The following is a 26,701-nucleotide window of genomic DNA, read 5'->3' on the forward strand; positions in this document are numbered from 1 at the left end:
AAGTCAAAGTTTTTATTTCTAAACTAGTTTCAGATTGTAGACACCGCATTTTGTACCTTTTACAACTCAAGCCCCCGTTCTCCAATGATACCGAAATTCTAAGACCCAAGGTTGGTTTAGGGCTCAATCAAATTACAAATTGACTTGAAAGATGTTAAAATGGAAAATATAACTTTTAATAAGCAAAAAATCTATTTTTGGAAAATAACCCTCGACCTGCATACGCAGGCATAAGCCTACACAAGCAGGTAGGGTTTCAGAAACCTATGAAAGACAATTTTTCTGCATTAAAGATTGAGGTTTGGAACAAATCCCACATCGTCTAAAAGCTGTTCCAAACCCTCATTTTCACAATATAAATAGCCATACATTGTACCTTTTTAAAACACACGGAAATCCCACTGGAAAACACTAAGATTCACTAGAAATAGTGAATCAAAAAGGGAGTTTTTCACAAAATATCCTCAAGTCAATTTTATTTTATTAGGGTCTTTTCTGGCCTTGATCTTTGAATTTTAAGATTACTAATCGCATTTTTATTGATTTGTGAATAAATTTGACTAAGGGAAATGGTCAAAAATCAAACTTGAAGAGCTTTGTTTTGTGGTATTCTTTCTTTTCTTTTCTTTTTCTTTTTTGAGTTTGATCTTTCTGTTTGCTTTAATTTTTGCTTTTATGTGTTTTAATATGTTTGTTTAGTCAAGTCTATGCAGTTTTTACATTTTATAGCATGTTAGGTTGTTAGATTTTTTGTTTTAAAATTCTACTCTATTTTCTGTGTTGATGTGTTTTTGGCGAAGGTTTCTGGGCTAAACCCGTGAATACATAATTCAGCACATGCACTTAAGCCGAATTATGCGTACACAGGCTTGTTCAAGTTTCTGTTTTGTTTTCTCTATTTGTCTCACATGTTAAGCTTTTGTTTTGTTCCTCTTTTTATATGTATACAAGTTTGAGTCTCTGTTTCACATGTTTGCTTGTTTATTTGCCTTTCACATGTTTAAATTAGGGTTTGTTTTCATTTCTTTGTTAAATGCCATGCCATTTATTCACATGTTCATGCATAATGCCATTCATTCACATGTTCTTTGTTAAATGCTATGCCATTCATTCACATTAACAAACATGTTCATGTTTGTGTCTCTGCCTTATTTTGTTGCTACCTTAGATGATGTAATATGATAGGAGATGCCATGCTAGATGTATGATAGTTTGGAGTCGTGGTATGCCATGATTAGATGAATGTTAGGTTGTTTGATTTGTATGCTAGATGTATGTTAGGGTATGCCATATTAGATGAATGTTAGGCTTTGTTTGATTGCCATGATAGATGTATGGTTAGGGATGATTGATGCCATGTTGTGTGTTTAGATGTATGCTAGTGTGTGTGTGAGTATAGATGCAATGATGAGTGTGTCTTTAATAGGGTTAAAACATAAGACACAATGAAGGGAAGCCAACCTTAGGGTTGAGTGGTTTTGGGTGCCTAACACCTTCCCAAGACCATACCTTAACTCTGAACCCATATTTCTAGTAGCAAGATCAAAAGGTCATTTCTCGAGAGGACGCTATATATATGGTTTCTAAACCATTGCAAAAACTAGATAGCAACTCTCATCTATTGTGTCCACACTGACCCACGCGATGTGTAAGAATAGATAATTATTTTGTAATTGTAATATAATGTATAATTTGTTCTTTAAATTTTGTGAAAGATAATTTTTTTTCCTAAAAATTAAACAATTTCTAAAATTGTTTCCATCTATCCATCTCTACAAATATATTATTTTATTATTTTGGGTGTGTTTGATTGATATTATTCATTTTTTAGGTGGTCCATATTTTTCTAAACTATGTTATGGTGCATTATATTTTCCTAAATTTGTTTTTAGTTCAAATAAACTCTTTAAAGTTTCAAATATAGTATTCAAATTTCTCAAATAGTTGATATTACTCAAATAGTAGATAGGCACATTTCAATACATAGCCAAATTTGTATTTTGATATAAATTTAAATTCTCACTTCCAAAATAACTAACTATTATGTCAAACAAAAATCAAACAAATGAGAGAGAGAGAGAGAGAGAGAGAGATGAATAAAAGGAAGATATGAATAAAGGAAGAGAGACATTAAGGTTGAGACTTGAGAGTAATGGAGAAATGAAAATGTAAAAATTATGAGGAAAAGTTAGAGGAAATGTAGCATTAAAATAAAAAATTAATAAGAAGAAGAAGAGTAAAAAATAAGAGAAAAATAGTGAGAAATTAACTGTTGATGTGACTCAATAAAAACATATATATATATATATATATATATACCCATTTTTTCATGTTTTAGGTTGATTCCTAACTCCTAGTAATATAGGTTGATTCCTGAGCAGTACCTTTATTATTCTTCTGATTTCCATAGAAGTCTCCCTTTTCTTGTTCATACACCTCAATATTATTAAAATATTTGAAATTTGAAACTACCAAGTGTCTACTTTTAGCAAGGAGTTGCAAGTAGAGAGTGATCTCATAAAAAATCATGAGCCCAAAAAAGTTGTTGTCCAATATTTTATGAAGTAATCAAGTTGTCCACATTATTCCAAAAGTTGTTGTAAGTTGTAACTTATAAGCCGTTCGGATAGTATTGAAAATTACAAAGTGAATACTTTTAACAAGAAATTTTTTTTTTTGAAAAGACTTTTAACAAGAAATTGAAATAGGGAGTGGTCATATAAAAATTCAAGAGCCAAATTTTTAGTCCACAATTCTGAAATAATGAGTTTAACAATAGTTTATAATGCATGATTTAGACATAATTTTGTTGGTGCAAAACCAATAGAGCAATCAATATGTTCCCACCATGCTTTACAATGTTTGATAGAAAAGAAAGATATGCAGCTAGTAAGGAATAGTAGTGGTACCCATCAAAAAAAAAAAAAGGAATAGTAGTGGTAAATCCACAAGTATCTATAGCTTCTATGTAGCCTGGGTGATGGGACTTGACTTTTTTACTTTGTTTGTAAAATGCTGGAAAGCTGTTACACAAAATGGCAGTGAGAATAAGGTGTTGAGTGGATGATAGGCCATGCTAGAGACAATGACATGATCTTCTCTTTTAGGAAAGTGACTTTGCAGCGACCATTTACAACATCTGGGTTGAAAGTTGAAACAATTGGCGGAACCTCTGTATCTCTATGGACTACGGACCTGCGGTTATCGAAAAAGTGCAGCATGTTGTTTGAGCTTAATTTTATGGTATGGAGTCTATGGACTATGGAAGATGTTGGTGCATCCTAAAAAAATAATTTACAGTCTGCTTTTCTTTCTCTCTCTCTCTCTCTTCCACTTTTATTTTTATTTTTTATTGGCCTTGTTATTTTGACATGCGTTTTGATTGGGGTGAAAAGGAAGATGGAATAAGGAATATTAAATGAAGAAGAAATATGATTCTCCATTGTTTAATTGGGATGAAAGAAAATGGGATGGTTTGAATTTTCCACCGGATCTACCATTTTCTCCCATTCAAATTAGGAAAAACATGAGAGAAAAAATGATTTCGAGAATAAAATTATGAAATTATCTATTTTATGGTTTACATTTACTCCCAAAATGCTGTTTAAGCACTCAAAAGTCCAAAAAAAAAAAAAAATGTTGAATCCTGGTTCTTAAACTTTAAAAATTTTACAACCTAGCTACAATAAACTCTTATTTAAAGTATTAGTATTCGGTTTCTTAAAAAATTTAGCATTTAGCATCCTAAAAAGCTATTTCATCTATTTTAACATATCATTTTACTACTCACCCTACATCCCTCGTTTCTTATTTTCACATCACACCCAACACTATTAATTTATTTACTCTCTCTCTCTCTCTCTCTCTCTCTCTCTCTCTCTCTCTCTATGGAGAATATTGTTTCATAAAGTTTTTAAAGTAAAAATTCAAGTTCTTAAATTTTCTAAGTGAAAATTCGAAATTCAACATTTTCGATCGGTTGAAACTTTGGCTTGATCAATCGAAATGGCAAGAAAATAATCCTGGAGCCTCTGGATGAATTGATCGCTTTCGATTCCTATTCGATTGATCAAAAAGAGCACCTAATTGACCGAAAGGAACTTTCGACCGATCAAAAGTCATAAAACAGGATTTTTTGCAAAATTTTATAGTAACTGTTTTGAATGTTTGAAGAGGTATCAAGCTTTATAAATGGTTTTATGAAACATTTTGACTCTCCATATGTGCCTTTTGATGAAATATAACCTTAGGGTATAAATAGAGGCTTATGTTTACTTGAAAAATAATTAACTTCACAAAATAGTAAGTTCAGAGAGAAATACAAAAAATCCTATGGTCATTCTTTAGAATTATTATCTGTAGAACCCAACATCTTGATTGTATCCTAGATACAAATTTGCAATAACCCTTTAGCAATAATAGTGTAGTGGACAAATATTGTCTAAGGAAAACGATATTGTGCCTCCAAGTTATCTATTTTCTATTTGTCTGTTGTGTTAACTTCGTTCTTCCATTATTACTTTGTGTAATACCCCCAACACAAAACCCACCACCACCATCATAAATCCATATTGCAACAAAAACCCACAAAGCACCACCACAACAAGAGCCTATCAAAAAATCCAAATTCAAAAATCAAAATCCATCCCAAAATCAAAACCCACAAACCAATAAGATCAACAATGAGATCGATGAATTTGGTGTGAGGAGAGTGAAGACAAAGGTGAGAGAGGAGAGAGTGAGTGATAGTCACCACAAGAGAGAGAGAGAGAGAGAATTAAAAAAAAAAAAGAACTAATACTTGCTACAGTAAACTCTTATAATAAGTAAGAATTTATGGTAGCAAAGTTGTAAATTTTTTAGGTATAAACACTTGGAAAATGTTAGTACTGTAACTTTTGTCGCAACTTGCGCACATGGCAAGTTCTAAGTGATGAAGTTGTGGACTCACAATTTTTACTTCATCACTTACGACTTGCCATATAAGTAAGTTGTGATCCTAATATCAATCATAAACACCTAGATATAAAGGTGTTTTAGTGTTCTAAAATGACTATTTGGGAGTTTTATACCTTTGATACTACTGCTCTTTATAAAGTTTACTATAGCATCTTTTACTTTTTTTAAAGGCGAGGTTCTCCTACACAAAATTGACATATGTCTATTTTAAGATTTTTGTCAATATCGTGTCCTGTTCAATGCTCAAACCACTGTAGGAAAGCCAAACCCTTAAGTTAAGATAAGAGTATTGAATTATATTATATATTTTACTTCTAAGTCTCAGGGACATTTTGGATATCTTGAGTGGTTCTTAGACTGAGATATTGGTAGGTAAAGTCAAGAAATATGAAATTCACTTTGTTGAACCCGGAGAGCAGAGCCCACAACGGTCAGTGACCATAATAAAAGAAAAAGATTGACTGATGAAATTATTGAAGGTTTAAGGGAACGAATGATTCCTTTACACTGGCGTGAGTTTGAACAGAGAGAGTGGAAGGAAATATTCAAATATCAATTGGGCATCATTTCATTCCAATATCAACAACTTATTAATTATTTTCATACTTAATCTGAGGTCCACATAAAGGTCCTTTAATGGATGAGGTTTTCTTGTCTGAATCATCCTCTCTAAAAAGTTGAACATGAATTTAGAAAAGATCCAAAGTATACTCTTATTAATGGTCAAATTTTGCAACTTGGGTTTCTCATGGTATGTTGATGTTCATATTAATTTGATCCTTAAAAAGGCAGAAAATAATTACTAAATATTTGTGAAAATGACATTTGGTATAGGTGAGAGACCCACTGGATTTTCATGTATAGGTGGATCTCACTCCACGTGAACAACACCTTTAAAGTCCACCTTTCTCCATCTATATGAACATGAGTAATGTTATGGGTATATTAATTCTTACAATAAATTTACAACAAGATCCGAATGCAAATTATTATCAATTCTCATTATATAGGTTCTATCACTAACATTAATTTTTTTTTGGGTTTCAGTTAGCTCAATTGGTAAAATCGTTAATTATTGAATAAGAAGTCTGATGTTCAATTCTTGCTTACGCCAAAAACTGATTATTATTTTAGTACGATGATAAATAGCTATTATCAAGAACGAACACATAAGTTTAAACTATCTAAAAAATAATAATAATAATAATAATAATAATAATATATAGACTGTATAGTATACTCATGGATTTGTGGCTTTATTCATATGGACATACTAGATTGTATAGTATATACTGATGGATATGGATCATTCATGGCCCTCCTATTGTCTTTCAGTAGCTGTGGAGCATATATAGAGAGAGACCTTTTTTTTCTTTTCTTCTCTTCTTTAGCTTTGCTTTCGTAGTCTGACGGACCCACAAAGCAAAACGGCCCCACTAGAACTCACAAAATAGTTCCAATATAATGCATATATACATTTCAAGGGCATGAGGACAAATAATAATGCACCCTCATCAACTTTGTACCGGAAATGTCAGATCAGACGTCAAGGATCAAATGATCAAGAACACGTGTTCGGTGGTAAAACGTTTGGGAGTGCCAAATGTCAAATGCTGGTGTCACAATGAGTTAGAGTTTGAGATTGAGGGGGTTTGCCTTGAAACTTGATAGGACAAGTCTGTTTGTTTGGTTGGTGGCGTCCTGCAATTGCAAATGCATCTTTGCTATTTGCTATTGCTATTGCTATTGCTATTGCTTTTATTATTTGCATGTTGCGTACCAAATAGCAAAGCGTTTCTTTTTCTCTTTCTCTCTCTTTCTCAAAGACTGCAAACTTAAAAAGAAAACAAAATATAGAAATCTGCAACTCCAAAGAAACAAAGGATAGTGTGAGTGTGAGTGCGAGTGTGAGCGTGCAGATAAAAATAATATTAAAAATTTAAAACTAGTAATAGACCAATGCTTTCATTAATATGCTACCTTTGTCGTTAGACCACCTTCTTTTCTTTTTATTTATTTATTATTATGACTTAAAATATTCAAACACAGTAACTCTCACATATTATATTATTTAATATTAACAATTTGGTCACTTGCTAATTATGATATATTTTCCGTTCGTTTATTTTGAAATAAAATATTTTTAAAAAAGTTTTTTCTATTTTTTAGATGCTTATTTTGTATGTAAAATGTTGTCAAATTTTTAAAATATTTTCAGTTAATCGCAAAATTATTTATAAAAGACCGTAAAATGTTTAACATTTAAAAACTTGGTAAAACATATTACAAAAGCATATAGTAACTTCCCCTCTCCTACCTAGTAGCTAGGTCACTGGTCCTATGGACAAAGTAGCTGGTGCCATTGATTTGATGGTCGATGTTGTTGCTCAGGTGACTTACAGTCTAGTGGCCAAAGACGCAACTCTGGCGATTGGTGTTGGATGTTCAATAACTGGAGCTGTTGTTTCAATGATAGGTGTTGGTGATTTGATGGCCATAATGGCCTTTTGACGACTGGTGTTGGTAGTCTAATCGTGGAAACACTATTTTGACTATCGGTTCAAGTAGTCTGGTTATCAAACTTTCTACACTAGTAGCTTTCGTGGTTTACTTGAAAATTTTTATTTATCATACCAAATACCTAAAAATATTTTACACGTAATATATTTTATGTTTGAAAATATTTATTTCAAAACAAATAGAGCATTTATGAAAATTGTTGTGAGGCTATAGCTATTAGTTTAAATTCTTGAAGATGTAGTTGTAGTAACATAAATTGGTACAAAATAAAAGAGAGTTAAGAACCTTATAACTCAATTTTTTACCGTTTGGTATTACACATGAAATAACTATAACCCATGAATTGATAATATTTTTTTGCTCTCATCACATAGTATGATGTATTATATATTATATGATATGCACAAGCAACATTTAGACACCGGTGCACTACGTTAAAGTATTTGAATTAAATTTAAACATATAGACAAAACATAATAATCTTTTTTTTTCCTTAAAAATAATTAAATAAAATACTCTCATGTGTTCGAATAATTGAATATAATAAAAGAATTTAATATTTTCACTAAACTAAGTTTTATAGATAAAAAGTTTTATAATTTAAGCCACATTTTTTTGGTATTATTAATGAAAATATTGATTGTTCAAATTATTTTTTCCTTTTAACCGTTCAATATATATATATATATATATATGAAATGCCTATATGGCTATAGGTATCTTAAGACATCTATTAATAAATTATTTTAAGATTTTGATTTTTATAAAAAATTGAAAAACAGATAAAAATGTAATTTTATAATTTTTTAAAATTGTTGATTTAGTAAAATCGTTCAAGTTAAAAGAAAAAATATATATATAGTCAAATCAGGACCGTCAAATTATTAGACAATGTAAAGACCTATAGTCACCAACGGTGTCTTGGTCTAGTGGTGCCAGGGGCTAGACTTGGTAGGGAGAACTACGGTTCGATCCCCCGCAAGCCCGTTGGGAGGAGTTTAAAACCTTAACCCCGGGACCTGCTCCGAAACCGGATTAGTCGGCCCAGTGGGTTCGGATACCGGTTGGGAAACCAAAAAAAAAAAAAAAAAAAAAAAGACCTATAGTCAACACTCTCTGTCAGCTTTCCCAAAAAAGAGAACTTCTCTTTAGAACTCCCCCCCACCACCACACTCACCAGCTTTTTCTCCATTCTCTCTTTTTCTCTTTGCCGCTACATTCTCATTCATGGCGCTTCTGAACCTTTTCTCTCTCTACATTTTCTTCATCTTCTTCATCAGTACTCAAGGCTCTACTACACTCACTGAGTCTGAGTCTGCTGCTTCTCTTTCCACTTCTGCTTCTTCAGATGTTGAGCTTCTCTTGGGAAAGATCAAAGCTTCACTGCAAGGTAACTCTGAGAACCTTTTGCTATCTTCATGGAACTCTACTGTGCCTATGTGCCAATGGAGAGGCCTCAAATGGGTTTTCTCCAATGGCACTCCTTTGCTCTGCACTGACCTCTCTTCCCCACAATCGACCAACCTCTCTCTCTTCAAAGACCCTTCTCTTCACCTTCTCTCTCTTCAGCTTCCCTCTGCCAACCTCACTGGTTCACTACCTAGAGAGCTGGGTGAGTTCTCTATGCTTCAAAGTCTCTACGTTAACATCAATTCTCTGAGTGGAACCATCCCACTTGAGCTTGGCTATAGTTCTTCACTCTCTGACATTGATTTGGGTTACAACATGTTGAGTGGTTCTTTACCACCGTCTATATGGAACTTGTGTGACAAACTTGTTTCTCTTAGGCTTCATGCTAATTCACTATCTGGGTCAGTCCCAGAACTTGCACTGCCAAACTCTACCTGTAAGAATTTGCAGGTTTTGGATTTGGGTAAGAACAAGCTTTCTGGGACTTTTCCAGAATTCATAACCCGGTTTCTTGGGCTTAGAGAGCTTGATCTTGGGGATAATGTGCTTTCGGGTTCAATTCCAGAGAGTTTAGCTGCGCTAAACATTGAAAAATTGAATCTTTCACACAATAACTTTAGTGGAGTGTTGCCGGTTTTTGGAGAATCAAAGTATAGTGGGGAGGTTTTTGAGGGAAACAATCCGGGGCTTTGTGGGTTACCTTTGAAAAGTTGTACCGGAAGTTCTGGATTGAGTCCTGGTGCCATTGCTGGCATTGTGATAGGTTTGATGGCTGGAGCAGTGATTTTGGCTTCATTGTTAATAGGGTATGTGCAAAATAAGAAGAAGAAGAGTAGGGGAGAGAGTGAAGATGAATTTGAGGAAGCAGAAGATGAGGAAAATGGTGGTGTTCCTTTTGGTGTTGGTGGTGGTGGTGTTGGTGGAGCTGGTGAAGGGAAGCTTATTCTGTTTCAAGGCGGAGAGCATTTAACCTTAGAAGACGTGTTGAATGCTACGGGGCAAGTTATGGAGAAGACAAACTATGGGACGATTTATAAGGCAAAGCTTGCTGATGGTGGAACCATTGCTTTGAGGTTGTTAAGGGAAGGCAGTTGCAAGGATGGGAGTTCATGTTTACCTGTGATAAGGCAATTGGGAAAAATTCGCAATGAGAATTTGATTCCATTGAGAGCTTTCTATCAGGGAAAGAGAGGAGAAAAGCTCCTGATATATGACTATCTTCCTCACAGAAGCCTCCATGATCTTTTATATGGTATGTTCATTTTTATTATACATTTTTCTTTCTGCATTCTATTTATCTGGCATTTAATATAGAGATGGAGTAGCAGAAGCTTTTCACAATCACTATCAAGAAAATTAGGATCACAATCTTAATTAGTAAATAGCCCTAATCAAAGAGTAAATCCCCTGGTTATTGTGAACTTGATTCTTGACTTCTTGTTGAGATAGTAGAAGCCTTGATACCAATTTGTTGTCAGTGTAGTTAATTATAGTGGGTTTATATGAAATGGAAATAGAATAAATAGAATATACAATCACATAGGACCACAAAAATTTACATGGTTTCACCTTAGGTCTATGTCCAGGGCGATGCCAAGGAGAAATTTTCTCTAAGAAAATAAGGAGAAAACAAAGGTATCACAAAGGCTAACATAAAGCCCAAACCCCAAATACTCCGAAAGAATTCTCTCACTCACTAGCACACCACAAGAAACCTGACGTGTGAAAAGCCAACGTTGGGTGTGTGTGAGAAACTAAAGGCTGGTTGGATATTTATATGTGCCATAAGTTGGCACAGTAGAAGCCCTAATACAATTCAAACTTGGCAAAAATGCAGTCAACCTGTAAGGTGAAGTTTTTGAAACCAACCATAGGGATGCGGGATGCATAAAGGGTTGCATTAAAATCAAAGAGCATGCTTGGTTGCCAACACTCATGTTTGTCCATTCCAAGTTAATGAAAGCCAAATCTTAGAAGAATTCCATCAATGGCCAAAACACTCTTTAAGGCAAGACCAAGTAGAGCTGCACAAACAGCTCACTCACATTAAGCAGGTCCAAGTGCCTTCCTACCAACTACCAGGCGTCTTCAGTCTCAACATATGCTTAATAGATTTTCCTCAAGCCATGATTTTTAATTTTTATGGTAATAAAAAGCCTTTTAAATTCTTTTTATTTATTTTTTCAATTTTTAAATCCTTCTGAATGAATGATAGCAAGAAATTCTGTCATATCATGCTTGAATTCTGAATTCTTGAGATGTGATCTTCTTTTAGGCTTAGTCATGAGATTTAGGCCTGTAGGGTGTACTATGGATTTACAGGAGTCTTTCCCATTATTCATGCCAAGAGTCAATGTCAAATTCATGATAGATTCCTTTCTATTATGTGCTTGTAAGACTTAACTGAGCCATAAGCCCATAAGGCGCACCACACAACATAGACGGCAATGGAGCAACCAGTTTTGACTTCTAGTCCCAGAAACACCCTAACTTAAAAGCTTTCCTTTACTTGTTTAAACAGATAATAGGATAAAAATTTAAACAAATGAGAAAGTAATTACAAAATCCATTTAAGATGATCTATAGATTATCTAAGTGCCCCTATGTCTTTATCTTTTGCAAATTATGAGTGTTCATGCAAATTTGTTATATTGTGTTCTGGATGACTGCAGAAACTAGAGCAGGAAGGCCAGTGCTGAACTGGGCTCGAAGGCACAAGATTGCGTTGGGTATAGCCAGAGGACTAGCATTTCTTCATACAGGTCTTGAGGCACCCATTACTCATGGAAATGTGAGATCCAAAAACGTGCTAGTAGATGAGTTTTTTGTGGCCAGGCTGACTGAATTTGGGCTTGACAAGCTAATGATTCCGGCAGTAGCTGATGAAATAGTGGCACTTGCAAAGACTGATGGTTATAAAGCACCAGAGCTTCAAAAGATGAAGAAATGCAATTCCAGAACGGATGTCTATGCATATGGGATACTGTTATTGGAGATTTTGATAGGAAAGAAACCTGGAAAAAATGCGAGAAGTGGGGAATTTGTGGATTTGCCTTCAATGGTGAAAGTAGCGGTTTTGGAGGAGACAACAATGGAAGTTTTTGATGTGGAAGTGTTGAAGGGGATAAGGAACCCCATGGAAGAGGGGTTGGTTCAAGCATTAAAACTTGCAATGGGTTGCTGTGCTCCAGTGGCTTCAGTTAGACCAACTATGGAAGAAGTTGTGAAGCAGTTGGAGGAGAATCGACCAAGGAACAGGTCTGCTTTGTACAGCCCTACAGAAACAAGGAGTGAAATTGGTACACCATTTTGAGCTTTTTTTTTTTTTTTTTTTTTTTTTTCCCTTATGTTGATCTAATTATGAGTTCAAAATATGTTATTGTGTATCTGATCCTCGTTAAAAGAAGGCAATTGTAGTGTATGATGCTAATGCTTTTCTTAAGGTTATATTTCTAGGAATTGGCAAAATGTGTAATTGATGACAATGCATCTCTTAAAACAGCTATCTTGGAATGTAGTTATTGATGACAATGCATCTCTAAATACAGCCAATCTTTGAATTGTTTGAAATGTTCAGATATCCGCAAATCATGTGTGGTCTGCATCTCCTTTAGTTTACTTTTTGCACAAATAACTCTGGTGATGAGATTGTACAACCAATGCTGTTACAAGCCTAGGGAGTGCTTGCTATCGGATATATATAATATAATATTAAATTAGTACTCGTTAGCTAGTAGCTGGAGGCTTATGATTAGCATTTTGGATTTGATTAGTCCGCTCCAGCTATGTGTATCTATGGTTTACTCTTTACTAATTATCTAGGTTCGGCCCAAAACCAACCTGCCCAAATGAATCCAATAAATTTGTATTATTTCTTAACTGGACCTAACCAGCGTAACAAAGTAACAAGTTAGAGCATCCACATTAGTAGAGACATAATTTTAGTTATTTGGCTTCATCAAAAGCTGTTTTATCTATTTTACCTTCCTACTTTACAAAACACCTAATATAAGTGGTTTTATTTTAGCTTTTAACACAATAAAATAACATAAACAACACATTAAAATAATATATTCACTACAATAAAATAATATATCTACTACAATAAACAACAATTACAACCACCACCACTGGTCAACCACCACTTCACACAGCCCACCACCACAACCACCAACATCAGCCCACCACCACAACCACCAAAATCAACCCACAACCACAAAAAGGAAACCCACGACATGACCCGAAATCGATGACCTACCACACCCACAGCATGACCACGATGCCAACGACCCACAACACAAACCCCACGACATAACCCATGAAACCGATGACCCACCATCGCAAGATCCATGAACACCACGGCACAAACCCACACACAAAGCACAAACCCACACCCATGGCATGACCCGAAACCAATGACCCACCATACCCACGGCATGACCACAACATCGATAACCCACCACACCCACACCCACACCCACACCCATGGCATGACCTACCACACCTACACCCACATGGCAAAAGAAGAGACCCTCACACAGCAAAGAAAAAATTGAGAAGGAGAAAAAATTTGAGAAGAAAAAGAAAAGAATTTGAGTAAAAAATTTGAGAAGAAAGTGAGAAAATTTTGAGAAAAGAAAAGAGCAAGAAAATGAGAGAGTAGAGACAGAGAGAGGGGCGGAGAACAAAGAGCAAGAAAAAGAAAATTAAAATTAAAATATTATGAAGCAACATAAATTTTTTATTTTTTTATTATTTATTTTTAACCTTTGAGCTGCAATGCATAGCCATCTTTGGCTATGCACTATAGCGGTGGAGCCAAATTATTTGGCTTTCGCTCTACCAATGTAGCCATATTTTTGTATTTTGTGGTGTTAAAAATAACAATATAGTTTTTTAGTACCACCAATATTAATGCTTTCTAAATAAATAAATAAAAAGCAAGTAACACTAGCACCTACTCGTACATTCCAAAATTATATCAAGTAGGACATTTCTCACTAAGGATTGGCGTTTATCTGGCTACCATACCATGTATATATACAAGGAACCAAGCAACAAAGTGGTCATCTGACAGGGTAGTGTCGAGTAGGGGTGTTAATTCGGGTTAACGTGTTGGATTCGTGTCGTGTTGAGATAGGGGTATTCGACTAAATGGCTCAACCCTAACCCGACCCATTTAATAATCGTGTCATGATCCTTCAACCCTATCCTGACCTGTTAATAAGGCAGGTTGACTTGACCCATCCATCTAAAAATAATTTTTTTTACATCTCAAAAGTAGTGCATATACATTTCAAGTTTTCAACCCACATTTAAAATAATATAGTTCAACAAAAATATAACATTCATCTAGAAATAAGTTTTTTACACTCCAAAACAAGTGCATACACTTCAACCCAAATTCAAAAATAACATAGTTTAACAAAAAGAAAATAACATAGTTCAACAAAAATATAATATCATTAGAACTCGCCAAATGCTAAGTATCAATATTGAAATAATTAGAGCAAACAGTAGGCTAATCCTGACTATAACTACGATTATCATCCATAGATTCTAGTTTATAAACTATCTCAATAAACCCACTTGCAAGATATGCAGACGATGTCCAACACTAATACAAATACAAAAAAAAAAACACACAGCACAAGACAAAAGCTACAATCGTGGCTTTAATCAACAATTAATATATCTCATATATTAATAACATCACATGGGTTCAAAGTATATAGAACAAAAACATCATGCATAAAAATTATTGCAGAATTTTGAAATACCAAGAAAATAGTTTTCTTTAATTTTAAAACTCACTAAACACGAGAGAGAGAGAGAGAGAGAGAGAGAGAGAGAGAGAGAGAGAGAGAGAGAGAGAGAGAGAGAGAGAGAGAGAGAGAGAGAGAGAGAACCGATTTGAGACATTGAATTCAAGAATTGGGCATGAGACTATAAGATAGTAGAGTGAATAGTACGGTTGAAATAAAAAAATAAAATTAGATATTTATAAGAAGGTTTGGAGGTTAAGGGTTTTTAGGGTTTAGAGATCTAAAGTTTGTAAAGTTTCAATTTCCAATTATATTCATTGTAAATTTTTGTAATTACTCACTTTTCTTTTTAAATTTAAAATATATGTTGGATATAAAAGGTATTTGACAAATCTAAAATAAAATAAATATTTATTTATTATACGAGTTAAACGGGTTGTGTTAAGTGGGTCATTTTAGATTGACACAAATAAATTGATGTGTCAAACGTGTCTATTGCGGGTTATGCGGGTTGACCCACTTATGACATGTTTCCTATCATATCGCTTTTGAGTTGACCCGTTTATGACCCAAACCCATTAAGGTCCAACCCTAACCCGCAAAAACTCGTGTTGAATTCATGTTGTGTTCCCGGGTTAGGTCAAACATTGACACCCCTAGTGTTGAGTCAAGTGGCAAGTTGACATTAGATCCAATTTGACTCGACCCATGAGCATCCCTTATATATTCTTTATATCTAGCCAATTGACTTAGTTACAAATTAGATTATTTAAATGTGTTGTGTATCTTGTATCTGTGTAATGTTAAACCTAAATAGAGAGCCATAGCCACCCCTCCCCAAAAAGAAAAAAAGAAAAAATGAAAAATGAAAAATGAAAAAGAAAAAAGAAATTAGGTTGTTTTCAAGTAGTGCTAGTTTTTTTTTTTTTTTTTTTAATTTTTTTTTTTATTGGTTTTTAAAAGTTTCCCTCTTCCCTTTTTAGATTAGTAGATAACAATATTAAATACTCAAATTAAACAATGTTAGGTACTCAAAATTTGAATTATTTTTTTTTAGAATCAAATTTGAGTTTATTAAGGGGGAAAATGACCATGTTTTAAAATGAAGATAGTTCATTTTATGGTAAAAACTTGATAGTTAACAAATAATGTAAATATGGTGTCCCGTCACTAAAAAAAATTAATATTCCTTCTTTGGTATAATAGATTTTTAATTAACGTGACATCTTACATCTCCTTAGATTCATAAAACTTAATTTTGAACTATTAAATAAAGAGAAATGATATGTCTACAAAATTTTTACAACAAATCCTAAGTGGAATGTTGTTACTGGTTGTTATTGTTGGGGCAAAAAAGTAATTTTAGTGTTAGTTTCAAATTTGAACTAATAATAATTAACCACTTGTGATTAGACATGGCAAAACGGGTCAGAATTTTCTGACCCGAAAAATACCTAATTCAAACCCGATTTTTTTTACCCGAAGCAAAAACGGGTTGACCCGTGACCCGACCCGTGACCCGAACTTGAACCCGAACCATTTTTTTAAAACATTTTTTTTTGGTAAAAAAAAATAATAATAAAATTAAGACAATATTGGTTTAATTGTGAGCTTTAAGGAAACAATTGTTGCATTTACATAACTGCATGCAAATTAATTGAAAGATAAATGGTTGAACATTCTGTAATGAGTAAAGATTTTTAAATATCAAATAGTAAAGCACATGCCAAGATAATTTGATTACAATAGAGTTAAAAACATAGATTTAAAATTGTAGATATATGTGAGAAACATTCATAAGTGTGAAAATAGTGAAGCCAAAGTATCAAATTAGCATAAATTATGAATGCTTAGACCTATTTTTTTTAACAATTTATGTCCAAAATAAATGACTTTTCAAAATAAATTATAATATTTCCTAGTGTGTGTGTTGCTTAACAATGATATGATATTCATAAAAGAGACCATGTATAAATAAGTAAGCAATCAAACTTTAATGTATATCTCAACTGAAATAGAGTGCCAATTACAATTGATAATAGATTATAAAATTAATTTTCAAGATAGTAAATTTCTTATATGTTTTTATTCTTTATCAAATGGGTTATCCAATAAGTCATTTGTAATTTTGTTTTATATTTTGGAATGTTGATATTGTGTAGAAATAAAACTTGTGTATTTGTTTTACTTATTTTTGTATTATTTTGTTTTAGATAGCAATGTTAGGATTTGAATAATTTTAAAATTATTGAATAAGTATTAATAAGTTTAACTGAGTTCATTCTTAATATAAGTGGTGAATTCAAAATAATGCATTTTACATCAAGTAATTTGTTGCATAACTTTCTAAATGGCAAATAAATGTTGTTTTCTTTATAAAAATAAAAAATAAAATTCATGTAAAAAATACGGGTCAACCCGACTCGACACGCAACCCGATTGACCTGACCCGAACCTGAACCCAAACCCGCCCCACCTCGCCCGTTTTGCCATGTCTACCTATGATTTGTTGTAAAAATATTGTAAACGTAACATCTCTTAAATAAAACCTCTGTTTGGAGGCAAATCTAGCTATAGACCATTACCTGATCAAATAGATAAATAATGGAGACCGACCAATTTGGGTTAGAGTATTCCCATCCATAAATGGATAAAAAATACATTTTGAATCACCAAAAAGCTATTTTATCTATTTAACATTCCCATTTAACAATACACCCTATATCTTGTTCTTTATTTTAAAATTCATCCCATTAAAATAATAATAAACCTACAGCAACAATATAATAGTAAACAAGACCCGAAACCAACAATGACCAAACCTAATCACTGCGATCAAAACCCAAAACCAAACTCAACCACTGCCACAAAAACCCAAAACCAAACCCACCAACACTAACACTGACAAAGCCCACCACTGCAACCAAGCCATGACCCACTCCACCGCGTCCCAAAGCTGTGGCCCGTGCCACCAGAGATCTAAATTGGAGAGAGAGAGAGAGAGTTTTTAGCGAGGTTGTTGGGCCGAAAATTCATTTTATTAAGTACTGGATTAAATACCAACTTTTGGTAATATAATTAAGGCCCGAGAAGCAAAGCCCAACAGAGGAGGAGAGTGAAATCAAATAAAAAAAGAAAAGAAATAAAGGATAGATGTGCCACCGTGCATGTTGTATATTTAGATAATATTTGTAAATTATTTATTAAAAAAAAAAACATTTTGGCTCTCTAGATGTGGGGATATTTTTGTTCATTTTGTAAATAGTGACATCTATTTTGCATAAAAATGGGTTTTAGCTCTCCCAATGGAATGCTCTTTGGAATCCATATGTTCATAGTCCATGGTTGGCTTGATTTCGTGTAAAATGATTTTTTTAATGTTGTTAATGTTGTGCTTTTATTTTTTTTTATTTTTGGAGAGGAATGATGGGTGTTCGTGTTTCCAGCTTTCTGCCTAGTCCACATGCCTCAGTTCAGTTCCTGCAAGTCTCGCATATCCACATGGGGTTAAAGTCATAAAAACACACTGGTTGGCGCAAAGAAGCTAATGTTTTTTCGGTGAGGAACGCGCACATGTTTATGGTATTTAGCCTCACATGCTAGCAGCGTGGCATATTCTCAATTTTCATCCCAACATGAACTTTTCATTTAGCTGCAAATTTAGTTTTTGTTGCACAGCGAATTACATCATATTAATTGCACTCATGCTCAAATTTAGTTTAAAGTAAACAATGAGAGAACAGAGGAAATTAAGCACATATAGAGGAATGAGTAGAAAAAAAAGGACATTTGTCTGATTAATTTATTACAAAGCATTATGATAAATTCAGAAATCCAAAAATTGGTGACAAACAAACATTATCTACTACAAAAGCTTTTACAATTCAGCTTTTTTTTTTTTTTTCATTTTTGTTGTGCTGTTGAAGCCACACTGAAATTGACAATTTCAAGCTAAGAGAGAGAGAGAGAGAGAGAGAGAGAGAGAGATGGGTATAGAAGCAAATGGGCAGGTGCTTGGGCACCTGAACAACCATTTGAGATATGTGAAAAATTTACACTTTTCAAATGTTTGACTGGAACAAATACAATACAGAGATGGGGATGTGAACAAGCTGGCTGCAAGCTCACTGGGTAATGCTATGTAATAGAAACAAGGGAAGAGAAAATGAGTAATTCTTCTTTCCTCTCGTTTTTCGCTTTTTGGTAATTTTTTTCTCTATTTTTTGGTAATAATGAAATTGAGAATTAACACTGGGAGCCTCTGCGGCAATTAAGGACCCCAGAATCAGAAGTAATGGTTCCAACCATGGAAGAGGACTTGGCCCCTAAACTTGAGGCCCTGGCATAACTGGCTGAAGCTCCTGCTCCTGATGGAGTGAAGTAGGCTCCATTCAGCAAAAGGTCTCCCTCTGACCTCCAATTCCAGCCCTTCCATACACCTGTGTCTGTATTAACCCTCTTTGTCACCTACATGCCCATATCAGTTTTAATCATTAACTGTCAATCATTGTTATAAGTTGATTTTGTAACAGATATTGGTCTTTTTGTTTAGAATAAATTTAAGGGACACGCCCAATTCCACAATATGCTGAAGTGATTATGAGCAATAGACACTTTCTACCCACCACTCATAATCAATAATTTAAGCAAGTTATGAAATTGGATAAGTCTGTATATTGTTTTTTTTTTTTTTGTTTAGACAAGTACCTCCTTCGCATTAGGGTCGACAGGGGCAAGATATCTATTGCCTTGGCTGTTAATGGTGGGTTCAGCACTTCCACCAATGGCATACATTTCCCAATGTGTGTAGTCATTGTTTACCACATGGAAGTACCCATGCCTACACCTGCAACATTTTTTAAGTAATCCCAAAAAATTTGTCAAAATGAAGCCACATTTTTGAAAGTATCCAAATTCCATCTTTAATTTTGGCCATGGGTATGGTACCTTGGCATTCTCTGGATTAGACCTTCACCAAAATGGTTGTACGCAATTGTCACTTGCATCTGCTTATCTTGTGTGTAGGAGTCACTATGACCCAATAGCATTACCTGTTTAATTTCCAATTCCATTAGAAACTCCAATATAAATTGGGATAGTGGTAATATTAATACATATAGAAGATAATGAATGACCTCATTGTGGTGGGTGAAGTAGTTATTAGAGATGGTAATAGCCGTAGAGCCCATAATAGCATCAATGAGGCCATCAGCACAATTAGAGAGTGAATTGTGGTCAACCCAAACGTGGCTTGCACCAAAAAGCGAAACACCATCTCCATCAGCCATTGTTCTCCAACCATAATGACTTGGTGAGCTCCGAACCATAGCATTGCCAGTTGACTTGCAATCATGGATATGTAGACCATGAATAATGATATTTGTGACGTATTGGATAGTGATGCAAGCCCCATTAGCAATGTGAACATTGGCACCTCGACCATCAATAGTCTTAAAGCTGTTCATAATCAGCTCTTGCTTAAGTGTGATCACCATGTCCCGCTTGAACACAATCCACAATGGCCTATCTTGAATCACAGCATGGCGGAGAGTTCCGGGTTTAGGATTTACGGCGTCATCATCGCTGGAATCAGTAACGACGTAGAATTTTCCATCGCGGCCACCAATGGCATTGCGTCCAAATCCAATTGAACAATCGGCTAGACGCTTTCTGTTTTTTTGCCACTGTGGGTCACAACGCCAGCAGTCATCAATTGGATTCCCAGTTCCACATGAAAAATATCCCAACTTCCTTCCTTCAGTGCTATTACGAATGCTCCTGTTAATTAACAAATGTTAATTAATTAATTAATTACATCACTATTATTATGTTGAAGTCACCACACTCATGTCTGTGATTGTGAAGAAGGGAATTCCATAATGTGTAACAAGTAACAACCTTATTGTTCCATATTAATGAGTTGGCCATGTGATAATAATGTGGGATATCAATATATCATATCATATGTATGCATATAGGGAATTTCAATTTTTCTTTTTTTAACTAAACTAGGTTGTAAGAAATAAATGCAAAGGTGATAAACTGACAAAAAGTAATTCTAGTACTTGTGTTGTGTAATAGTACTTGGCGTGTCGGTGGGGGTGACCGTTTTTTTATAAAGAAGGATGCATGCATGGGGTAAATATACAGTATTTAATTTAATGAGGTCATGGATATGGAGGTCTTATTGACTTATTGTATGGTTCTGTGATTGGGTCGGTGTCAGTATGAGTGTGAATGTGTTGGATCAACAAAATTGTTAGGATATCATGAAACCAGATCTCTGTGATTTGGGGTTTTGGATTGAGCTTCATGCCGATTGACAGTCTGGAAAAAGCGAGGAAGATTTTATTTAACTACCACCTCTACCCCACAAGTTAGGATATGAAGTCACAAAATGAATGATGAATGTGATGATGAGTGAATTTTTCACCTGGAACAGAAATTATTATTAGGGTGAATCTGATACGGGGGTTAATTTTCCTCCATCAACGACAAAGTAATAATCATGTTCATGTGTGGTGGATGATAGAATTTCAATGCATTGCATCGATTACACAAAGCGTAGGATTCCCTCTTAAAGACATGCAATTTGCTTGTGAATTCTAAAAAAAAAAAAAAAAAAAATCTAAGTACACAAATTTTTGTGCAATAATTTTGATGTAATAGATTGTGAATGATTTATTTATGTAAATGTGACAAACAAACCATTATAATTTTAATTGGTTAAATAAGTCACTAAATGCTTGTTTTATTTACCAAGCTAAGAGTAAAAAATAAAAATAAGTAATTTGTCGGTGCATTTAAAAGTTGTGATGCGAAAAGAAGTCCTAGTACCAAAAATTCATGCAGGGTCTAGCTGCCACAATCCAATCAAAGGAATTGGAGACATAAGCTTTCTTTCCCATCATATATATGATTATGCCCGAAAAAAAGTAATAGCTTTACAAACAAAAACCATTAAAGTTAGGACATATGGGAAAAAATAACAAAGTTGGACAAACATTGGTTTAGGTATGTAAAGCTAATGTAGTTAAAGAAATATATTTGGATAAGCAAAGAGAAAAAAGACAAGCAATTAATTATACGCGTGACGTGTGGATCTCATCTCAAAGAAATGAGGCAAGTGAGTTAAAGCTGAGAGAGGAGTTGGCAGCAACAGAGAACATGGAGATGAGGGGTTGAATTGATTCCTCGTAATCTTTCCAAAAAAAAAAAAAAAAATTGTATTCTCGACTCTCGACTATTAACACAAAAAATAATGTGGTATTGTAGAAGTAGTCATAAACCGTATAAAATTGTAAACATCAACTAAGAATAGTTCAATAAAGATAAAAAGATAATGAATAATTGAGTTAGGACCATGACAAGTTATGGTAAGAGTTTTATTGGTTTATTGATTTTCAGATTTAATGTGATCTATGAGATATTGGATATAAATCACTTATCCAACATTTTGGGACTATTCTTAACGAATCATATATGTTATGAGAGATTTTGGACACTTGAGCATTAGTCAAAATGCTTTAAGAACTGTAGACACCCATGTCAACTTAAGAACAAAATTCCACATTGATCATTGCTTCTCTCTCATCCCGTGGTTAATGTCCATTTTCGCCGACTTTCTTTCCGTCATCATCGTGGTCCATTTGACAATCATAAACTCTTAATGGGCACCATTACCAAATTGTGAAAAATTCTGACTGGCTCCAGAGTCCAATCAACATATCAAGACAACTAATAAAGGCTCTATTTTGGCCAAAATGGAATTGTGGGAAATAGACAAAAGAAAATTTGTAACTTCAACCCGACAAGTAACTTTACTCGATCGTTTTGACGGGAAACTCAACACATAAATACTATACATGTGGTTTCATGAGGAGTTAGAGAGACGAATATCGAACTTGGGACCACGTGGGGTTCTTTTTTTTTTAATTGCTGTAATGTGTTGAGGTCATGTGACCCATCTTTAATTCTTTACTGGGACTCATCAAATGAAGGTGAGAAAAAAAAAAAGAACAATATAAAATATGTGAGATGTTAAAGAATACATTATTTTAGAAATTATTTTTAAAAATACTTTATAGAAAGATAATAAAATAACTAATTTTGTTGACATTTTTTATATTTTCTATGAAAGTGATGTCTAATATAATTTATTAATAATTATTCTAAAAGTATCAGTTAACATGAACCATACAATGTAAAGAACGAAGATTATTAATATAAGAGGAATGTAAAGAATGAAGATTATTAATATTTGAGAGAGTGAATTTTTGTATTTGTAATTAAATAAAAACTCAGAATTATATGTACATAAATTTCTGAGATTTGAAGAGAGGCAGAGAGAGATAGAGAGACTTACGTATCAACCATAGAAGCAATCTCCTCTGGATTATTAACAGCGTGCTCATTCAAAGCATTATCTGACCTGAACATAACCAACATATATAATATATTAATAATTAATATCAAACATCATCATTTTTTCTTCTTCATAATATATATAGTTTTTTTTTTTTTTAAAGTTAATTTGAATTTGGTCGTTTTGAAGACCAATCAGTACCCAACACATTGCTCAAAACCATTGACCATTTGCAGTAATTGTGTTGGGTGTGGAAAGGTATTTCGTACGTTAAAAAAAAAAAAAAAAAAACTTGGGCACGTCAGTAACTAGACTAACACAACGAAACTAACGATGCAAATTTTTCAGATCCGATCTGAGGTTGGACTGTTTGCCACGTGCAGCATCAGATCAGTTTGGTAAAACTAGAAGTAGTGCAACTCTCATGAAGATCTACATTAATAACTGAGAGAGAAGCTGAAATTCTCAGCACCGAATTATGAGTTATATGTGGGAAAAGGATCTTGAATTTTTGCTCTAGAGCACTCGGCCTACCTGTTAAGACTCGACGCGTATCCACTTTTAATCACATGTTATAATTTTGACCCCAATAAAAAAATTGTTAACAACTACTGTACTATAAAATCGTCGTATTCTATTATCTCACATTTAAAAGATTTACTTTCGAAAAGCTTTCTAATTACTCTGATTTATGAATACTGACCTGTTTGCCATTGATGCATTCTTGGAGCTTAGCAATTCCTCCGCCTCTGCAAGCCTATTTATGCCCATATCCATTTACATATGAATGTCAATATCAAATCAAAAAACAAACTAGAAGAAGAAAACGTTTCCATTTTGTTTTGGTAATAAACAAACTAGACAATGCACATGCATTTTCAGGAAGCAAAAAGAGCTTGCGATTGTGAAGCGTTTATATATATATTGAAGAAAAGTACAAGGTTTTGGAACAAACCTTGAGTGTACAAGCTGCTGGTCTTTCTCTGTGGAGGCCTTCACGCTTGTTAAAAGCATCGTGATAACCAGCAATGAGGCTATACAGAACCATCTCACAGAGAATGCCATTGTTTCTCTCTCTCTCACTCTCTCTCTCTCTCTCTCTCTCTGAAAAAATGTATGAGAAAGTAAAAGAAAGAAAAAATAATTTGAGTCAAAGAAGAGCTCAGACAGCCGTCTTTTTATAGCCAAAAAAAAAATGTTTTACTCAACTCGATTAAGCATCTAATTAACCTTGGTTAAGTCAGTTAACCACGACATTTAACAACCCTAACGGCCAGTAACTGATTTTCTCTCTCTCACACGTGTCATGTGCATCGCTCTCTCACGTGCCTCACCTCGGCTTAAATGACCACCTCAGCCATGTCAGGTTTTTTTTTTTTAATAATTTTATTGTTATCTCTAAGATTGTTATATTATGTTGTACTTGCTGTAATTACTCAAAAAATTTTCTATGTGACGACGGTGAGCACTATCTAAATTCTCGGTAACTGTACAAATTCTTTTTTTCGGAGATTGACAGGTGTCGTTTTGAGAGGTGCATGGTAGCAGGCAAAGTACGAATTTTCGACTGCCATATCCAATATCTCACCGTTTCCTCTGGGGAGTGGGGAAGGGTCTTTGGTCTTTTAAAATTTTGCTAAAATGGGTCAATTTAATTTATTTTTCAAGAGTTAATTTGGTCTCTATCATCAATTTATTGTTTTTCTTGTATTTTCTTGACAACTAACTACAAAAGCACAAATCAAATTTACCAATCTCCAACTCTAGAAAACATACCTATCAACTCAGCAACTAAAACAGTTAGATTTGGATCTAAAATGATTGCAAATTAAAAATAATAAAGACTAATTTGATTGTTATAAAAATATAAGAACCAAATTAATTGCAAATTACAAATAATAAGAATAAATTGACAGTGATCCCAAAATGTAAGGATCAAAATAGTATTTTTGTCATTTTAAAATTATTTTCCTCAATTTACCTGTGGTAGCAATGGACTACTTTATAAATCTATTCAATCAGAGCCCCTAATCACCTACTTTACTGAAGCTAAATTCAGATGGATCTTTCTTAGGGAACCCTGGGCGTGCTGGGGGAGGGGGGGCATCATAAGAAACTCAAGTTGAGAATGTGTGTGGTTATGCAATAGCTATTGGGTTCACTACTATTGTTGCAGTAGAGCTCTGAGCCTGGAATTAATATATGCACTACTTTTGAATTCACTTACTGTGGAATAAAGCTAGATGCTAAGCTTGTTGTGGATCTTTAAAGAAAGAGGATGGGAGTCCAAACAACAATGATGTGATAGTGTCAGATTGTAAAGAAGGCCTTAAGAAAATCCTAAGAGTTAGAATCATCCATTGTTTTAGAAAAGCTAACAAGTGTGTTGATGCACTTGACAGAAAGGAAGTATTGCTGTCCCAAGATTTTATTGTTTTTTCATTCCTCCGCCTGACACCTCTCTTTTGCCCAAATGTTTCTACTGTTTCTGTTGTTTATTTAATGAATTTTCATTTCTACCAAAAAAAAAAAAAAATTCCTACTCAATAAATTCCTACTCAGCATAGATGTGTTGCACATGTCAGGCAAGTGTTACTTTTTTTTTTTTTTGGGAGAATTTTTTTATTTTTATTTTAAGAGAAAGATTCTCCAAAAAAAAAAAAAAAAAAGTAACACTTGCCTGACCTGTGTAACACATCTATGCTGAGACCATAGGTTAAGAATCTCATTAGCTTAGAGATGCAGATAGATTAAGATGTATGGTCCAATAAAGGTGCTGCACCAATTGAGTTGAGTTGCTGAATATGCTGGTAGCTATTTTGGAAGACTGCATCAGTGAGCTGATTAGTTGCTACTGCTGCATGCATTTGTTGTGACAAGTTACTAATTAATTAGTCATGTGCTTAGTAGTTACTACATTGTGTATGTGTATGATTACTAATTAGTCATCTGCTTAATTAGCTACAGCCATAATTGGGCAGTCTGTTAATCTGTTGTTATATAGCTAGAATTGTGTTAGTCATCAGTTTGTTAATTGTTAGGCAAGAATTGGTTAATGGATTGTATTTTGATAAGCATCCAAGCATTATTAATACTGGTCAACACACCACCTTGCTCTATGTGTGTGTGGTTTTTTTTTCTTTAATCCATTTGTATTTATTTATTTTTTGAATAAACATGTATTTGAATATCTTGAACATGTGTAATTCCCGTCCCACAAATTGGATTTTTTTTTTTTTTTTTTTTGGTCATACATATGTTGAATTAAAGTGCTGCAAAAGCTTCCATCATTGTATCCCTAAGGCCGAGGTTTTGTCACCAGAATTCTGGCAGGTTTTACTCATTAAGCATTGAATGACTTTCATGACCTCAAATATTTTTTTGATTTCCCAAGGTGTTTCGTTGAAACTTTCAACTAGAGATTAATCATTATTCGTGATAGGTGGGCTCATAGCGGTATAAATTGCTGACTTAGAGAGTTTTTTCAAAGTGTTGATATCTGGACTTGAACTAGAAAGCTCTTAGTCAAATCCAAAATAGCCACTTTGAAACTGAATGTCCAACCACTTGATTAACCCCACTGGATTCATGACCTCAAATTTCCTACCACTTGATTAAGGGTTCAATTCATATCTCCATCTATATATATATATATTTTTTTTTCCCCTTCTTTCCGATTTAT

General features: G+C 33.9%; 2 protein-coding genes across 2 annotated transcripts; one reads left to right on the top strand and one right to left on the bottom strand.

The window, feature by feature from the left end:
* The first annotated feature begins 8,391 nt into the window (after positions 1 to 8,391).
* On the top strand, positions 8,392 to 12,459 carry LOC126698740 (putative kinase-like protein TMKL1). Its single transcript, XM_050396156.1, has 2 exons — positions 8,392 to 10,141; positions 11,562 to 12,459. The coding sequence occupies exons 1-2, from the start codon at positions 8,707 to 8,709 to the stop codon at positions 12,200 to 12,202; spliced, it is 2,076 nt and encodes a 691-aa protein (XP_050252113.1). The 5' UTR covers positions 8,392 to 8,706; the 3' UTR covers positions 12,203 to 12,459.
* A 6,188-nt stretch (positions 12,460 to 18,647) lies between these two features.
* Positions 18,648 to 24,140, bottom strand: LOC126698741 (probable pectate lyase 8). The gene is made up of 7 exons (XM_050396157.1): positions 23,975 to 24,140; positions 23,723 to 23,776; positions 23,020 to 23,085; positions 19,790 to 20,432; positions 19,602 to 19,705; positions 19,362 to 19,500; positions 18,648 to 19,121 (listed from the first exon to the last, which is right to left on the bottom strand). Exons 1-7 carry the CDS (start codon positions 24,082 to 24,084, stop codon positions 18,900 to 18,902), a joined length of 1,338 nt encoding a protein of 445 aa, XP_050252114.1. The 5' UTR covers positions 24,085 to 24,140; the 3' UTR covers positions 18,648 to 18,899.
* Between the last annotated feature and the right edge of the window lie 2,561 nt (positions 24,141 to 26,701).

Source organism: Quercus robur, chromosome 9, assembly GCF_932294415.1.
Source record: "Quercus robur chromosome 9, dhQueRobu3.1, whole genome shotgun sequence".
Taxonomy (NCBI): Eukaryota; Viridiplantae; Streptophyta; class Magnoliopsida; order Fagales; family Fagaceae; genus Quercus; species Quercus robur.

Coding starts and splice junctions, on each gene's coding strand:
- LOC126698740 (XM_050396156.1), top strand. CDS start 8,707: ATGGCGCTTCTGAACCTTTTCTCTCTCTACATTTTCTTCATCTTCTTC. Junction 10,142..11,561: donor CCTCCATGATCTTTTATATG/GTATGTTCATTT, acceptor GGATGACTGCAG/AAACTAGAGCAGGAAGGCCA.
- LOC126698741 (XM_050396157.1), bottom strand. CDS start 24,084: ATGGCATTCTCTGTGAGATGGTTCTGTATAGCCTCATTGCTGGTTATC. Junction 23,777..23,974: donor CAGCAGCTTGTACACTCAAG/GTTTGTTCCAAA, acceptor GGGCATAAATAG/GCTTGCAGAGGCGGAGGAAT. Junction 19,706..19,789: donor ACTTCACCCACCACAATGAG/GTCATTCATTAT, acceptor GAAATTAAACAG/GTAATGCTATTGGGTCATAG.